The sequence below is a fragment of the Varanus komodoensis genome, unplaced genomic scaffold, assembly GCF_004798865.1.
Source record: "Varanus komodoensis strain SLA01 unplaced genomic scaffold, ASM479886v1 scaffold31, whole genome shotgun sequence".
Taxonomy (NCBI): domain Eukaryota; kingdom Metazoa; phylum Chordata; class Lepidosauria; order Squamata; family Varanidae; genus Varanus; species Varanus komodoensis.
This window is the reverse complement of record NW_025335780.1, coordinates 9,205,481-9,221,119: the sequence shown is the minus strand read 5'-3', so window position 1 is coordinate 9,221,119 and position 15,639 is coordinate 9,205,481. Positions and strand designations below refer to the sequence as shown.

General features: G+C 44.5%; 1 protein-coding gene across 2 annotated transcripts in view; it reads left to right on the top strand.

Moving 5' to 3' along the window:
- Positions 1–496: 496 nt before the first annotated feature.
- Positions 497–15,639, top strand: part of CLDN10 (claudin 10) — a 51,527-nt gene continuing 36,384 nt past the window's right edge. The window contains exon 1 of one of the 2 annotated variants that reach the window (XM_044437783.1): positions 497–665. In XM_044437783.1, coding sequence (XP_044293718.1) covers positions 497–665 — 169 coding nt within the window. Of the gene's footprint in view, positions 711–15,639 lie in introns of both variants that reach the window. The other variant, XM_044437782.1, reaches the window with a different exon arrangement.

Here is a 15,639-nt window from a genome sequence, read left to right as displayed (position 1 = left end):
TAGGAATTCGATCCTGAACCACACGAGCTTCTTTCATAGCCCTCTCTTAAAATATATTCAAATCTATTTTATTAAAATCATTGTCAAGTGTTACTTTGCAGCTGGACTCTGCACTTATTTTTTTAGCTATGAGGTTCATTGCGTTTCAGATTAACTAAACATTAAGCATTAACAGAATGCTAGAATGCCAGAAGAGAACAAATATTTTAAATTAATGTTCTAGAATTGCAAATTAATAAAGTTATAGTAGTATCTGTTGCTGTTGCTGAATATTTCCAAGAATATTGTGCACTCGTTCTTCGCACACACATGCAACATCATGATTCCGGAGGCCAGCGGGACAGGACGAGAGGCACAATTGTCGTCTCCATTAACACGCAGGGACACTTGTTCTCGTGTAATTTGCTAATGTTGTACTAGACGGCCAAGTTGCGCTCCTCTCTCCTTGCCTTAGTGACATAACACGCCACTGGAGATTTAGTGCCATACTTGGAACATGTCAGGGATCCAGATCATAGCGTTCATCTCTTGCTTTTGCGGAATAGGAGCCATCATTGCAGCAACTGCTTCAAATGAATGGAAAGTAACCAGCAGGGCCTCTTCCGTGATCACGGCAACCTGGGTCTTCCAGGGTCTCTGGATGAATTGTGCAGGAAATGCTCTGGGTGCCTTCCACTGCAGACCTCATCTTACAATCTTCAAAATAGAGGGTAAGTTAAAGGGAGCTGAGAGAGCTCATTGCACTAATGGATTGCCTTGTTATCAGGGGAGAAAGTAGGGCGTTAGTGTTGCTTCTAAACACATCTATGAGGATGGTTACTTGGGTCAGGATGTAGAGGTGGGGAATTCTGTGGGTTTTTGAGCGGTCTCACCACTGCTTCTGATGCCAACCAAGGCCACCCTGTTTTCAGCCATAGCACTCAGAATTTCAAAAGGAAAAAGCAGGAAACGTCCTTCCTCTGGATATATGGCAAACGTGTTTACATCTGCACATTTTCGTTAATGCATATTAACATTACCAAGCAGGATAGAGGGAAGACGGCAGATAGAAGCAGAGAAAGCAAAAAAAGAAAGGGGAGATTGTGCAATCAGAGTCAGAGCCAGCTCGCACAGAACTTTCAGACGGAAAGATCCAGACATTTCTACACAAGACCTCACATAGCTGTACTGAGAAACCTACTAGGCCCAAACTGGGCATGACTCGAAATCCGTATGTTGCGGTCCTGGTGGTTGCCTTTTTCATTTTTACCCTAGAGCTGGACAAAGTAAGCAAAAGCTTTGCCGTAAGGGGGCTGCTAAAAGCTTCACACTGTGAGGACAGCTTTAGACTTAAGGCGGGATTCTGGGTCCAATCGGGAACACACATTGCAAGCCTTTCTTCCACCTACGCCTTGGAAATGCTAATAAGGCTGCCTTAGACATGCCAGTGTTTGCCCATCTGGAAGGTTCTTCTCTTGCAGTCGTTTTAATGCCTACTGCTTTATTCTCATGTGCCTCTAGCATATGGGGGTGTATATGATTGCCCCCCTCCCAAACTGTGTGTGTAGCTGATAGGTTATAAAAGCATCTTGTACACACTCATCTTGTACAGCAGGAAGTATGACCATGTTAGACAGAGATATAAAGAAATGTCTGTTTGGCGCCGCTTTTTTGCCACAATGACATGTATATTTCTGTTTGAAAGCTTTTCCAGTACTTTTGAAATAAATAGAATTAACATTTCTCAGGACTGGTCTTTTTACATCTGTCAAGAAGAAAGGGTACTATTGAAACAGAAGCCCAGTTGCATGACCTATCTGAACACCATTATGAAACAGCCCATATCAGAGCGCCCCAAAGGACAGAACATTTGTCTGCAATCAACAACATTCTGAATCCTCAGTGTAGAAGTGTACCTGGATCAGGGTGTGCCTCCATATGCAGAGCAGGTTAGAGAATGCAGCAGACACTGCTGGGATCCCCAATCCCTCCGTTTGAGCTTGAAACAGCTTCCTGGGAGACCTTGGGGTTTCACTGACAGGTCCGTCCTGAATGCACCCTCCAGAGGCAGCTCCAGACAGAGTTAAGCCTATCTTCCGTGGCACTGTCCATTCCAAAGGAGCGCTACTTAGACCTAATCGGCCTGACCAGTGCCAGGCCTGAACTAGGAGAAAGCTCAACCAAATGCCCCAGAATTAGCTGCATGAAGTTGGTGAAGGTTCTGTGGCAAACATGCAGGGGTGGAAAGGATTTTGCAAAAGCATGTCCTCTGTATTTTCATCTTCCACATCCACGGTACTTCTTTCAAACACCTGCTGTTAAATCCTCTTATGATAGAAGGGTGAAGTGGGAAAGCAGAAGCCCCGTGCTGATGATGAGGAGAGAACAGCTCCCACCCTACCATATTCCCAGCCAAGATTAAATGTTGCAAGGTTGTCAAAGACAAAAACAACTGCCTTCATTTATCTATCCATCTATCTATCTATTTATCTATCTATTCATTTTATACCACCCAGCAGTTGAGACTGTCTTTATTCCAATCATGCTTTTTAAAAAGATGATAATTGGGGGTGTTGGAGAAAGCTTTTATGATACCACAAGCATGCTGCATTTACAGAAGTTTACAGGCAGGTTCAGACATTGTTGTCTTCCACTCATAAATGTTCTGTAGTGGAAAATGAAGAAGCATGTTAGTGCATGCCTTTCTCCTCCCTCTCTCTCTCTCTCTCTCTCTCTCTCTCTCTCTCTCTCTCTCTCTCTCTCTCTCTCTCTCCTGTGGGTTCTAGGTTGCCATAATGCTTTTTATATGGAATTTCTGGTCTACATTTCAGTCAGGCTTGCAAAAGTTTTCTCCGTGAATCCCTGAATGTAAACATGGTTTATAAACATGTGACAGAGATAACCATAGCTAGTTATACTGCCATTTGCTACTTGCAATTGTTTAAGAATTGCTTAGAAACGCAGGGATGTCCCTTATGCCAAGTCATATCAAGCAGTATTACCTGCCCATGGTTCCAGAAAGGGCTTTTTTCCCAGCTCCACCTGGCAATTCTAGGAATCGAACCTGGAAACCCCTTTTTCGTGTTCTAGAGCCCCTAGTTTTCATCTTTCATTGATGATAAAAAGTGTTGCAAACATGCATGAATCCTCAAGCTAGCAAGCTGTGAAATCTCAGAACCGCTTCGATTTACTAGGAGTGGTTATAACTTTACAGAGAAAGAAACTGACAGGAATTCTTGTTCAGATCAGATGGCAGCAGCACACTGAAAGAACATCTAGGAATACAAATTTTAACCACCCTGTAGGGCTTCAGAAGCATACCATTATGCTACATGAAAATAGTTGCTGGACAGGAATGGTGCATTTTAACTATTGGTTAGTAGACTATTATACTGCAAGGAAGATGATAAAGGAATCTGTTTTAGCATAGCGTTTCCACGTGTTTGAGTTGTTTTGTTTTAACTTGCAAAATGTATGCACAAAAGTTATTTTCTGGGCTCCTTTCTGTAACATTCTGTCAGGCGAATGGGTCAAGAGAGGATGAAGTCTGATTTTTGGTGACTTCTACTAAGTTCTCTGGCACAAAGGAAACAAGTTATAATTGACCCGTCTTTTATCAGTGGAGTCAACTTGCTTATCAAGAAAATGGGAGCACTACCATGCCTTCACCTTAGTCATATCCCTGGACAAAGATTCTTTCTAGAGTGATTGTTTGTGATGATGATTTGTAATAATTTTTGCATGAATCACCAAGGCACAAGGATGGCAGAAAACCCCCAAATGAACAAAGCCATATTAAAACATAAAAAGAATATTAAAAACCATTTGAAAGGCCAAGTTGAAAAGATATATCTTAACTCCTTTTAGAAAGGCTGACGGTTGGCTACCTTGGGGAAAAGATAAGCACTGGGTCTTGAGATGTTATTAAAGGATAGCAACAATGTGTTGCCATACTGATCAAGTTGGTCAAGCTCCATGGAAAGGGGCCCATCAAGAGGCAAAATGCCCGCCACATATGACACACAAATTCTTTGCCCATTGTGCAGCTTTCTCTGCAAATACGCGCGTTCCCTACTGCCTACATCATAGTGATGGAAACATCGCTATGCAGAATTTCTAATCAGGATTATAACAAGCATCCCTCTAGTTCTACATCGTATGTACCAAGAGCTGTGGCAACATACCAGTGGCAGCGAGCTCCGTAGATACAGCACTTTGTAAAGGAGGACGTCATTTCAGTTGACTGAAACCTGATGCCTGTGGATTTTGGTGCTTTTTTAATGTCGATTAACATTTCATTCCTCACTCTTTCCATGTCATTCATGATATTAAGAAAGCACTGCCTTTCACTCCGGTAACTGATGCATTTGCTTGGCCCCTGTTTGCAGTACACCCTGAGCTCAGTTCCCTTGTTCTTCTTACCGCAATGCCATGGGGCCAGCTGACGAGGAGTCAGGTGCTCGTTTTCTCCATGAAGATGTCCCTGCGTAGGGAATCCCACGGGGAAATGGCAGTGCCAATGAATGCAACAGGGCCAGTGTTTAGTTCCATGGCTGTGGTGACCTACCGTCATGCGGACTTGCTGTCCAATGCTTGTAGGAAGAGGTAAGTTAGGCTTCCATGCAGAAAAGAGACGCCATCGTTGACTTGTTGGAGGTGACAGACAAGAAGTTCCTAGAGCATTCCTATCACATACGGTTTTTATATCCCTCTCAAGATGATAGGTTTTAGGGTGGGTATCATTTATTTTGTACTGAGCGGTGTGTGAAAGTTAGAGACTTTGTGTGCTTTTTCATTGACTAAGCGAGAGGCTGCATTATGGCATAAATATGGTAAATTTAATTGGCCATAGTATAGGCAAAATTAAAATAGGTTATTTAGAGAATGTACCATTCAGTCATTTCACACTAGATCTGAACTGGTTTGGATGTTGCTGATTCCCCGGTCTTGATTGGTTCATTGTATGGAGAACAGAATGAAAGAGGCTGCCTTCCCATGCCCTGACTAAGAAGTTGTTTCCCAGGCAAACCAACGGCCCGACACATCCAATGTCAAGATCAGCAGATTCCACCTATTCAGCTAGGCTGAAATCATGTGGTTGATTACAAGGTTTTCTTCAGGAAATCAGCCACACAATTTTAGCCTGCACACATTGGACTTTATACTAATAAGCGTGTTATAGCTTGTTCATGGGGTGGTCTTAGTGCAAGCCATTTTTTAACATTTGACCTGCATTAAATTTGCAGAGCATGAGAAAAAGTAAAAGAAATGGGTCTCATTTGAAAGTATAATGTTTGGAGATATGCTGGTTCGATCATGTGTTTCTTTTCTGAAACCAGACGTGCAACTTGTGGGTGAGATTATATATGTGAGGCCAACATGACAGTCCACTGGACTTGCCTGCAGTGTGGGTTGCATGAGAGTGGGGCAGAGCACTATCGCCCGAATCAGCAGGGGGCACGATGCACACGACAAAACTCACAACGTGGCCATTTACACCTGCTGCCTAAAGTGGCTAAGGAGAGGACACAATGTTGGCCCTGTGTGGACATTTACCTGCATGCAGAGGCCAGCTCGGGATTATGCATCACTCCAGACTATAGTTTGCAAAATTACAGCATTCTGTGGGCACTTTTATCGTGCTCTTCTTGAGATGTGCTCTCTGATTAACTGTATTAACTAACCCAGTGTCTTTATAGACTAGAGAAGTTGGTAGGTGGACTTTGTCTATTATTTTTCTACAGGCAATAAGATGCAAACTGTTCCTAGAATATATCATTTTGCAATGGCCCATTTGTTCAGAATGATGAACCCTGATTCAGGTTTCCAAAGGAAATGAGGACTCATGGGTTTAATATTTCCTTTCACAGATGGAGAATTTCCAGAGTGTACACATCCACTTGAAGGTTGCCTTCCAGTGCTTATATAAGCCCCTATAAACAATTAGAGCAGGGTTTTTCCCACATTGCATACAGAAAGAATGAAATAGTGCACATCAAATCACTTTATTTTCAGAAAGAGGCAGAAAAGCAAGCCAATTCATCTTAAGACCTTAACATTTTTCCCTAAGCAGTCCTGTCAATTAAAAACAAGTCACGTGTTACTTATATTTGGAAACACTGGAACTGTTTAACACAGAGATTCTACTGTTTGCAGAGTGAAAGCCTCAGTTTGTCTTACCTGCAATAGCTACTGTGCATCCTACCAAGAGAAGTTATTTAATTTTTGAAGGCCTGGGAGAGGGAGGAAAGACCTGAAGGATGAACATCCCAGTAACTCCCACTCCTGAAGACCGAGGCATCTTCCGGCCTGGGGAAGGTCCTCACGCAGAAACGGTTCAGAGAGGTGGCTTGACGTAATGCAACTCAAGTGGCAGGGCACCGCTGCCTCTGAGGGCAAAAGGATAGTCCAGGACACCGGGCAACTGACGGTCCTCTTACACAGTCGTCTTCCTCCTCACTTAATCTTCACAACAACCATGTGAGGTAGGTGAGGCTGAGAGTCAGTGACTGGCCCAGAATCGCCCAGAGAGCTTCTTGGTCCAAGTAGGGACTAGAACCTGGATTACAGGAAAAGTTCCACAGGTGACGGGGAGTTTGCTGCGTGCCACCATTTCAAAGCGGCTGAGTGCTTGCCCTGGATGGAATACAGCAGCATAAGATCAGCCAGGGAACGTCTGTTTTGCCGTATCCCCATGTGACTCCCTCCCTGCTACTCTCTAAGCTCTCAAGTCAGGACATGCTCCTCACAGCCAGTCCCAAGTTACACGGCGCTGTTCACTCCCTCATCAAAGAATCAATGCCTGAAAAAACACATTCCTGGCCTACTTTTTAAAATATGAGGCAACATTGTCTCAAGTGAGATAATAAAGGCATTATGTGGTTTCTTTTAAACTAATGTAACTCCACGAAAGCCAATACTGGTGCACTGGCACAGAACTGAAATACATCAGAGACTGACATCACAAGTGGTTCCCACTGGATACTACAGACCAGCATCACAGAAGATGATTTTGACCATACCCAGGGCTTTCTTTTCCTTCCAAAGTACCCTTTATACCTCATTACTTGGTTTGAAATTCAGACTTTAAATAGTGATTAGCAATGTAATTAGGCATATGTGAAACAGACTCAGAGACTTTAAACAGTGTGAGCTAATTAAGTTATTTAACAACGTGTGATAATGGCTCCTGATGTGAACAGTTTAATTGATACTAGTCATGAGGTGCTTGATTCATGGAATTTTATTCTACTTCTCCGTCTGGAATCCCAGATGTGGTCCTTGGATTAAATTAATCTCATTCACCATCAGGTTTCCCACGTCCACAGAGCTGCTCATTTCTTCTCCTGTAAGGACTGTGACCCATGACAGCAGTTTCCTTTGCTTCCGTGTCTGCTGTTGCATTGCAAGCCACCCTGGCCAAATGTGGCATTCTGGGAGGGGGGGGGGGGGGAGAGAGAGAGAGAGAGAGAGAGAACAAGACACAATTCCTAGTATTTGGAAATGGCTGGGAGAAACTAGGAAACTGGTTCCTATTTAGGAGGTCCGACATCTAAGGATGAAGAATCTCAGTATTCTAAGTATGGTGAAAATACCTTGCACTGAAAGCAAAGGCCTCAGATCACAACAAATGTGCGTTCAATAATTTCCAAAAAGTATTTATTGAATGTTTTGTCACCTTTCTCCCATTGTGGAGCTCAAAGTAGCTTGCATGTGGTTCCCAGGTGGCCTCCACTCCAAGCTGAGGCCAACCCAGACCAGCTCAGCTTCAACATGGTGGAGCCTGTATGTGCCTTCAGGCCATACTCTGAGCTTTTACCACACTTTGAAAGGTGCACAATTGCACTTTAGAATCAGTGTCTACATAAAGCAGCTTAATGAGCAGGCAGTAAGGGAGAAGCATAGGTGGCAGGACGGACTGAATCACTTCAGGCTGTGCGTGGGGAGATTGTAATTTTGAATCTTCTCATGCCCACTGCTGTGCTCTGTGATAAAAACGAGGATCACATTGGGGAGTCCACTGGGATAGAACTCTCTCTTCCCCCTACTAGGCCAAGCTGTGTTGTGTTTGCATAAGGCTGTGTGTGGTGTTTACAGTGATCCATTTCCATTGATGTGAGATCGGTAATGAAGCTGACAGAAGGTTAGGGCATCTTTACTAGTGTAGGAGACCAGAAGGTCCACAGGAGGTGGTTGAGGCCCCATCGGTGCGGGTGTTCAAAGACAGACTGGACGTGCACATGGTGGGCATGTTGTGAGCGGAGCCTGCTGGAGCCGGGGGAGACTAGTTGGCCCGGGAGACCCCTTCTGACTCGCTCTGTTTCTATGTTTCTAAGGTCATCCTTCCAGGATGACTCCATCGGACCAAAGACATTAAAGGGGGGAAAGCCCTCTTCAGTATTGGTTGACCTTCTGAAGCTTCTCACCTATTTCTTAGGGCCCAGAACACACAAGCAGATCCATTTTCATCAGTAATGACATGGAGTATTTAATGCCATCTCTATACCATTTTGATGCCAAATATTGTTTAAGTTTGGATGTGGATGAAAAGTAATCCTATGACCTGGGAACTGAAGAACTCTTTTCTTTCAATTGCTCTGAAATTGACTTGATGCTATTGTTTGGTTAGCAGACTTACAGACATTCATTCTCCTCAGCCCCTCCCTAATGACCCACAAGGGAGGCAAAAAGGAATTCAAGCTAAGCCTTTTATCCGAAATATTTCCAGTGCCTTTCAATAAAACAATTTCCAAGTGGGGGCCTGGTCTTAAAAACAGGGTTTAGATACTGTCAGAAAGAATCCATGTCTACTAATACTCCACAAAGCCACTGGAAGGCTTCACTCTAACCTCTGTAGGGGGAATTCTGCAGTCTCAGATAGATAAGATAAGAAATGCCTTCATTTTGAAATGCTTACAGTTTCCACCCAACAAAGATGTGTGTGGTAAGCATGTGTAGGAAGAAAGTAGGATCACAGTAGCACTTCCTCCTTCTCTAGCCTATACTTGTATATTGCACCATCCAAACACTTATAATAAACTGTGCAAACTCACATGGGGACACAGCAAATAGCAGTTGTTTTTCCCCATATAACAAGTATCCATGTATACTTTGCACTAGACACTTAAGTACTGCTGAGATTAGAATGAGGATGTTTTCCCTACCATTCCCCAAGAATGCATCCAGGAAGCTGCCAGATACACTTCTTGCAAAAACAGCAGGGCTTTCCTCCATCACCCAAACTGAAAAAAGAGCAGCAGCAACAACAAAACCCTCAGTCACCCCATCTTGGACTTCATCCCCATAAGCAGCTGAACTGACCCACAAGGGTGAGGCTGGGCACAAATCTCAAGAGTACACATAATGAATTGGTCCCTGATGGGGGTCACCACTGCATTTCAACCAGCCTCTGTGTGTGCGTTGCGTGTACATTCATCATGAATGCTGGTATTAGGGTTCAGATTAAAAAGAATATCCCAAATACTGGGATAGGATTGTTGATGACCTGCTTCCCAGTCACCCTCCAGGTTACAAGGAACTGGTAGACTTCTTGCGTAGCTAAGGAATATTCCACCAGTCTGGAGAAATAACAACAGGAGAAGATTTGCACGGCCTGCAGATAAGCATGCTCAGTTGCTAATGTCTGTAGCCTGTGGGCTGTGAAAGAGGCCTGGTTAAAAAAATAAAGTTTCCTACCCTATTTGTGTAGCATTGGCACAGGAAGGCACCTCGTCTTTGGCAATAATGGTCAAAAAGCTTCTGTTTGCATTCTAGTGAGTTAGACATCTACACCAGCTTTCTCCAAGCTGATGCCTTCCAGAGATGCTGGTCTACAATTCCCAGTATTGATTCTGATGGGGGTTGTTATCTAGCATCCCTGCAGGGTACCAGGCTGACGGAGGCTCTGTCAAGTTTGTGCCATAACAGCCAGTGATTCTGAACTATATAAAATGGAGGAGTTAAGATGAATACTGCAGGCACATTACATTTCTTTTGGGAGAATAATTGTTTAATTGTGCTCTCTTGTTTTCATTATACCTGACTTATTTTACGGACTTTGGAGTGCAATCCTCTGCAGGTTTAGCCAGAAGATGTCCTACAATTCTCAGCATTTCGCAGCCTGTAGGAACTTTTACTGTCTAAATGGCTCCCATCTTAACAATCAAAAGGCAATGCATGGCCATTCCTTATTTCCTTTATCAGATTGTTTTCTGCCAAGAAGTAGTGGGAACTCTTGGTGGGGGCGGGGGGTGGCTACCCATTGAAGACAATGGTATCTGCACCATGAACAAGGCAGGGAAATTGTAATGATGAATGTTGTCTGTAAGCAACAGCACAGAGAGTCTCAGAGAGTGATTTTCCTAAACTTCGTATCTACCTTTTCTCCTTTGCTCTCCTCTTCCCCTTTCCAAGACTCCAACACAATTTACAGGAAGACGCTAATATAAACAATTCCCGCAAATGTTCTTTATACAGTTTTCTTGGCAAAGAACCTTCATGGTTACCGTTTAGAAAAATATCCCTGTTTCAATAATAAAAAGTGTATTCCTATTTTATCAGGCCTTCACAACTGTGGCCTAGCAAGGAAAACAAACCATACATGACCAATGAGCTTTTGGTCAAAATTTTTCCAGTCCATCCATTTACTTACCCTTTCTGTCTTCCACTACCAGCATTAAATTGCCAATTTCTAGAGCACTTTTCAGAGTACACATTGATTTATAGAATCCTGATCTCCACAAGGCTGCTCAGACATCGGGATGTAGCACTCTGTTTTAAAAGGAGGCATTGTTGAATCCCAGTTTCAGTGCCTAAGTCCCATTTACTTAGAGAAAACCCTTTGTTATATGACATAGGAATCCAGGAGACATGGCATTCCTATGCGAGAAAGTCAGCTCTCACAGAATGGCCAGCCTCACAGCAAGATGTTCTTTAATAGCTGTTATAAGTTGTCCCTTGTCAGGCATTGGTAATAAAAGCCGCATTACTGAACTTCCCTCCAACAATTCAGACAGGTGCTGACAAACTGGATCTTGGTAGCCCGGCGTGAAAAGCAAGGGAAGAACAAAGCTGGTAGCCCATGGAGGAATGAAATTCCCCTCCAGCTTTTGAATGCATGGCCACTTTGCCCAGCTCTCGCTGCCCACAGAAGAAAAGAAATGCTGTTTTTCTTCTGTGCACACTCTAATGGGAATGGGTGACATCAGGAGGCAAAGTGTGGGGGAATGTTTCTGCTTGTGAGATTCTGAGAAGCTCTCTAGGCTGTTCACAATAATAGCTGAAGCTGCCTGGGTGTCTCACAGGACTTTTCTCCCAATGTCAGTTGCTCTCCCAGATTTCTCCTGGGGAGTCCTTTTGTCCCCCAGGAGCAAGCTTGTTTTCCATCCCTGCCTTGAGCTTCACCTTGGGTGGGCCTGGGCAAATAGGTGGTCTGTGCAGCATCAGAGGGGTTACTAGGAAAAACCATGCAGATGAAGCCCCACAAGTTGTCAAATGTGGGGGCTAAACCATACTCAGAGCAGCTGCTGGAGATCACTTGCAACAGTTGAGTCACTTCCTGAAATGCACGACTGGCAAATGCTGCTTCTTGCTAGTTAAAAGGAAACACTGCGATATTTACCAGAAGGAAATGAATTTGTGCATTGGCTCCAGCTCTCTTGCCCATTCGGGTACTTTCCCCTGAGTCATTAAAGGGCTGCGTAATTTTGCAGACCTGCCTCACAGTCAAAACATTGAGCTCTTCAGTTGAGAGGGCAAATCGCAGGGCTTCGTATTTGGAGATGATAGAAGAAGAGAAAGATAAACCAGAGATGAGGGAAGGAGTTGTGGATGGGGAAGAAAAGGCGTGGGGAAAGGGGATGCATGCTCGCTCCGCTCTTCACGTCATGTGTGATTGGAGCCCAGTCAATTAGCAGAGTGAGCCATGGTCTTGAGTAAGCCCCGACCTGTGGGTGGTCTGATGCCACTGCCAGAACCACCAGAGAAAATAAGGGTGTAATTCTGTGCGTATGTGCACAGGAAAAGCCAGTGTGGTGTAGTGCTTAAGAGCGCGGGACTGGGACTCAGGTGATCTGGGTTCGAGTCCCCGCTCAGCCCTGGAGCCAACTGGGTGACTTTGGGCCAGTCACAGACTCTCAGCCCAACCTACCTCACAGGGTTGTTGTTGTGGGGATAAGATGGAGGAGGAGAGATGATGTAAGCTGCCTTGAGCCCTTTGTAGGAAAAAGGCAGGATATAAATCGAAAAATAAATAAATATAAATATAAATAAATAGCATGGACAAGTGGGGGAATGCTTGGAGTTGTAGGACTTTTCTGTCCAGACATGTGTAAGACTGCAAGCTAAGCTGGGCAGGGACAGGGAAGTGGAGGGGGGGGAGAAGTTGATTTAGACCTAGGAAATGGCCTAGGAAACAAGAAACGCACCCACCCACCACTGCAAACGAGCTGGCAGCCCTCTGTGGGTACCTTTGCGGGGGGGAGTGGGGGAACTAGTCAAAGATCTCCACAGCCTGTGTGGCTGGACCCTACGATGCTTCCAGATCAGACTTTTATGGCACCAGTGATCTAACTCAGACACGAAATTTTATGGGGGCCCTGGCATGGCCACCTTCCTCTTGTGATGCTCCTAGTGCAGAGAATCCACTGGAGCAGAAGAGGCAGGTGCCCTCTGATGGTCGAGGCTGGGTGGACTTCTTCCAGAAGCACCCTTAGGTTTGGGCCATGCCGAACGGAGAAAGGAGACAGAGAGGAGTAAAAAGAAGGGAGGAGGAGTCCTGCTGGATCAGAACAGAAGTCCATCTCCTCCAGCATCCTGCTTGCCCCTGTACCCAACAAGATGCCCCAGGCAGGCCAAAATTAGGTCATGCAGGTGGTGGATCTTGCCTGTTATCCCTTAGGATCTGGTATACCACCCCTGACATTGGGGGCTCCACTTAGCTATTATAGGTGGAGACAGACCCATATTTTATTATTCTTAGCCTCCTTTCTAGAGCCTCTGAATGGCATTTCCAGAGAAGGTGTTTTATGTGGCTTTACACACTGAATTGTATGGATGGTCCACACAGCGTTGCCAAGTTCTCCTGTGCTCCCCCCGCCCCCAGCCTTTCCTGCATTTTTGATGGGGAAATCTGTTAATTGTCTGTGGTGCATAACGACAGCGCAGACCCCCACAGCCATGGCTGCATGCGTCTGCTACTTCGCACGCATTCCCGGACATGAGCTGACCTGCTGCCGTAGCTGCTGGAGGACAGTTTCAATATCACACCTGAGTTCCAGGTGCTCCCTGCCTTTGCCTTTCTTCTCCTAATATCCAACTCTGCAAGATGCCTTTACTCCCCACATTTGGGTGTTAAGAGGACAAATATGAATAGCATCGTTTGATCTGAAGGGTTTCTGTATTCTATGACAAAGAGAAATACGCCAGCTAAAAAGAGTGCTTGGACCGAAGAGCTCATCATCTGGTCCTCTATGTGGACAGAGATCCTTTGGGTCTGCTGCCCTCTAATGGCTACAGGATGGTCCCCACACATACATTTTCCCTTTCAAACACTTCCATTGCCATCATCCACTGGAGTTCTTAGAATGCAGTCCTGCGCATGCTTTCCTTGAAGTCAGTGCCACTGAACGTAGAACAGCTTACTTCTGAGCAAACCCGCATAGGATTGCACTGTTGGACACTTTTTTAAAAAGTCTCAAGGTGGCTCACAACAAAATTAAACAATTCTGCAAAAATTATACATGACATCTAAAAACAACTATGAATAAACCACCATGGCCTGACCAGACAAATGCATTTGCTCCTTCAGCATCTCCACTGGGAGAAATGCCTTTGCATTTGCTGGAGTTTCCTGGGTTCCATACTTTATCCCCTTCAACCTCTCCTTGCATGCACCCTCCCACCCCACCCCACCAATCCCCACACAAAGCTAGGGGGGCTTTGAACCTTCTCACCAAGCCTCTGCTTTTCCCCAAGTTCACCACCCCTCCCAGTCAGGGGGCTTAAAAGAGTAAACAATCCATAGGATCAGGTGATAGGCCTTGTGAACAAATTACGTATGCATACAAAAAGTTGACAGAATAAGGGTCATAGTCAATGTTCCTATGGGGCAGTCTAGGACTGCAAGGAAAAGATTTGTACCTTGGACAGCAGCGTAAGAGATAATCCTGTGCCCGGCATGAGGAATTATTTTCCGTTTCTTTTGGATCATGATTTATCCAGTTGGCACATCCCAAATGCAACATGACCTCAAGCACAATCTGGGGTTAAAATCTATACATTTCCAAGCTTGCATTGTGATCTTCAGCACCCCCCAAAAAAATGCATTCAAGAACATCTGAAAAATGCGAACTTTTGACAAATTGAGAACAAACATCCTTGAATCAACAGGAGAGGAATTTGTATATTTTAAAGAAGCACACAACTGATGCATGCTTTTTTTAAAAAAAATGCAGATTTTCATGTGGAAAAGTTTGCATTCTGATATGGGGAGGAGATGAAACACGCTTTGAAGTGGAATTTGGAGAATTTTGATTAACTCGAGTTTTGCTTGCATAGCTTTGCAACGCTGAGACGAGGACCCCAAGCACTAGTTTCACTCTGTTCCCAGCAACTCTACCTAGAATTGCTTTATGGGAGTATTTCTGATGGTCTGCCGACATTTGTGTGCATGTGTCATGTGATTCTGAAAGAAAAATCCCTGTGTGTCGGAGGTTTCCTTGGCCTAGGATTCCTCACAGGGTGTGGATTTGGCAACCTGAGTGACTAATTTGACTACATTTACAGTATAGTAATATTAGGTTGTTATACACTTTTAGTGGTCCCCACTCCTTTGTCTTTCACAATACTCTGACATGCAAACATTAGACAATGAGGTTTGCACAACAGAAAAGATTCACCTGCGAATTTTTGTAGATCAAGGTTGCTGTAAATGGAGAGGAGAGGTCCGGGCATTTTTCCCCTGCTCAGTTGGCATTACTAAGCTAACACATTAAATTATTGCTTCGTCCTAGCATTGCCGCTGGTGAATTACTTAAGGTCCAATTACTCTAGAAAACACATTTTACAAGGGCATTGACTTTAGACTCTGTATTTGACAGCCACCTTTCCTCCAATGTGGTTGTTTGAGCCCCAAGTCCAGTGACCATTGCTGTGGCATTGCTGACAACAGAATTCATTTTTCCAGTCAGAAGTTCCATATATTTTAAACTGGGTGGCTATATTTCCTTTAGTGCTTATGCCATGATCATAGCTAGGTTTCCTTCTGTGTATGATCGCCACTTCAGCAGCCACATATGGAGAAGATTCCGAAGATGTTACAGAATGTTCATAAACATTTTAATATCTCCAGGGAACGGGAGACAAGACAGCCATAATTCCTCCAAACATTCCCATTGCCAGGCAACTCTGGCTGTGATGGTGCAGCTGGCTTGCTGGCTTGCTGGCCATGGGAGTCAAGGCAGGACACAGACAGCAGGGCCAGGCTGGGAATGGGCAGGAGGAAATCAAAGCCACATCAAGTTAACTGAAAGGTTTGCTTGAGATCCTCATGTTGCAACCTGGCAATTCTCTTTCCATTATTCTGTGCATGGCCTAATCCAGGAGAGGGGACTCTGTGACCCTCCAGATGTTCCTGAACTGCACCTTGTACCATTTGTTATG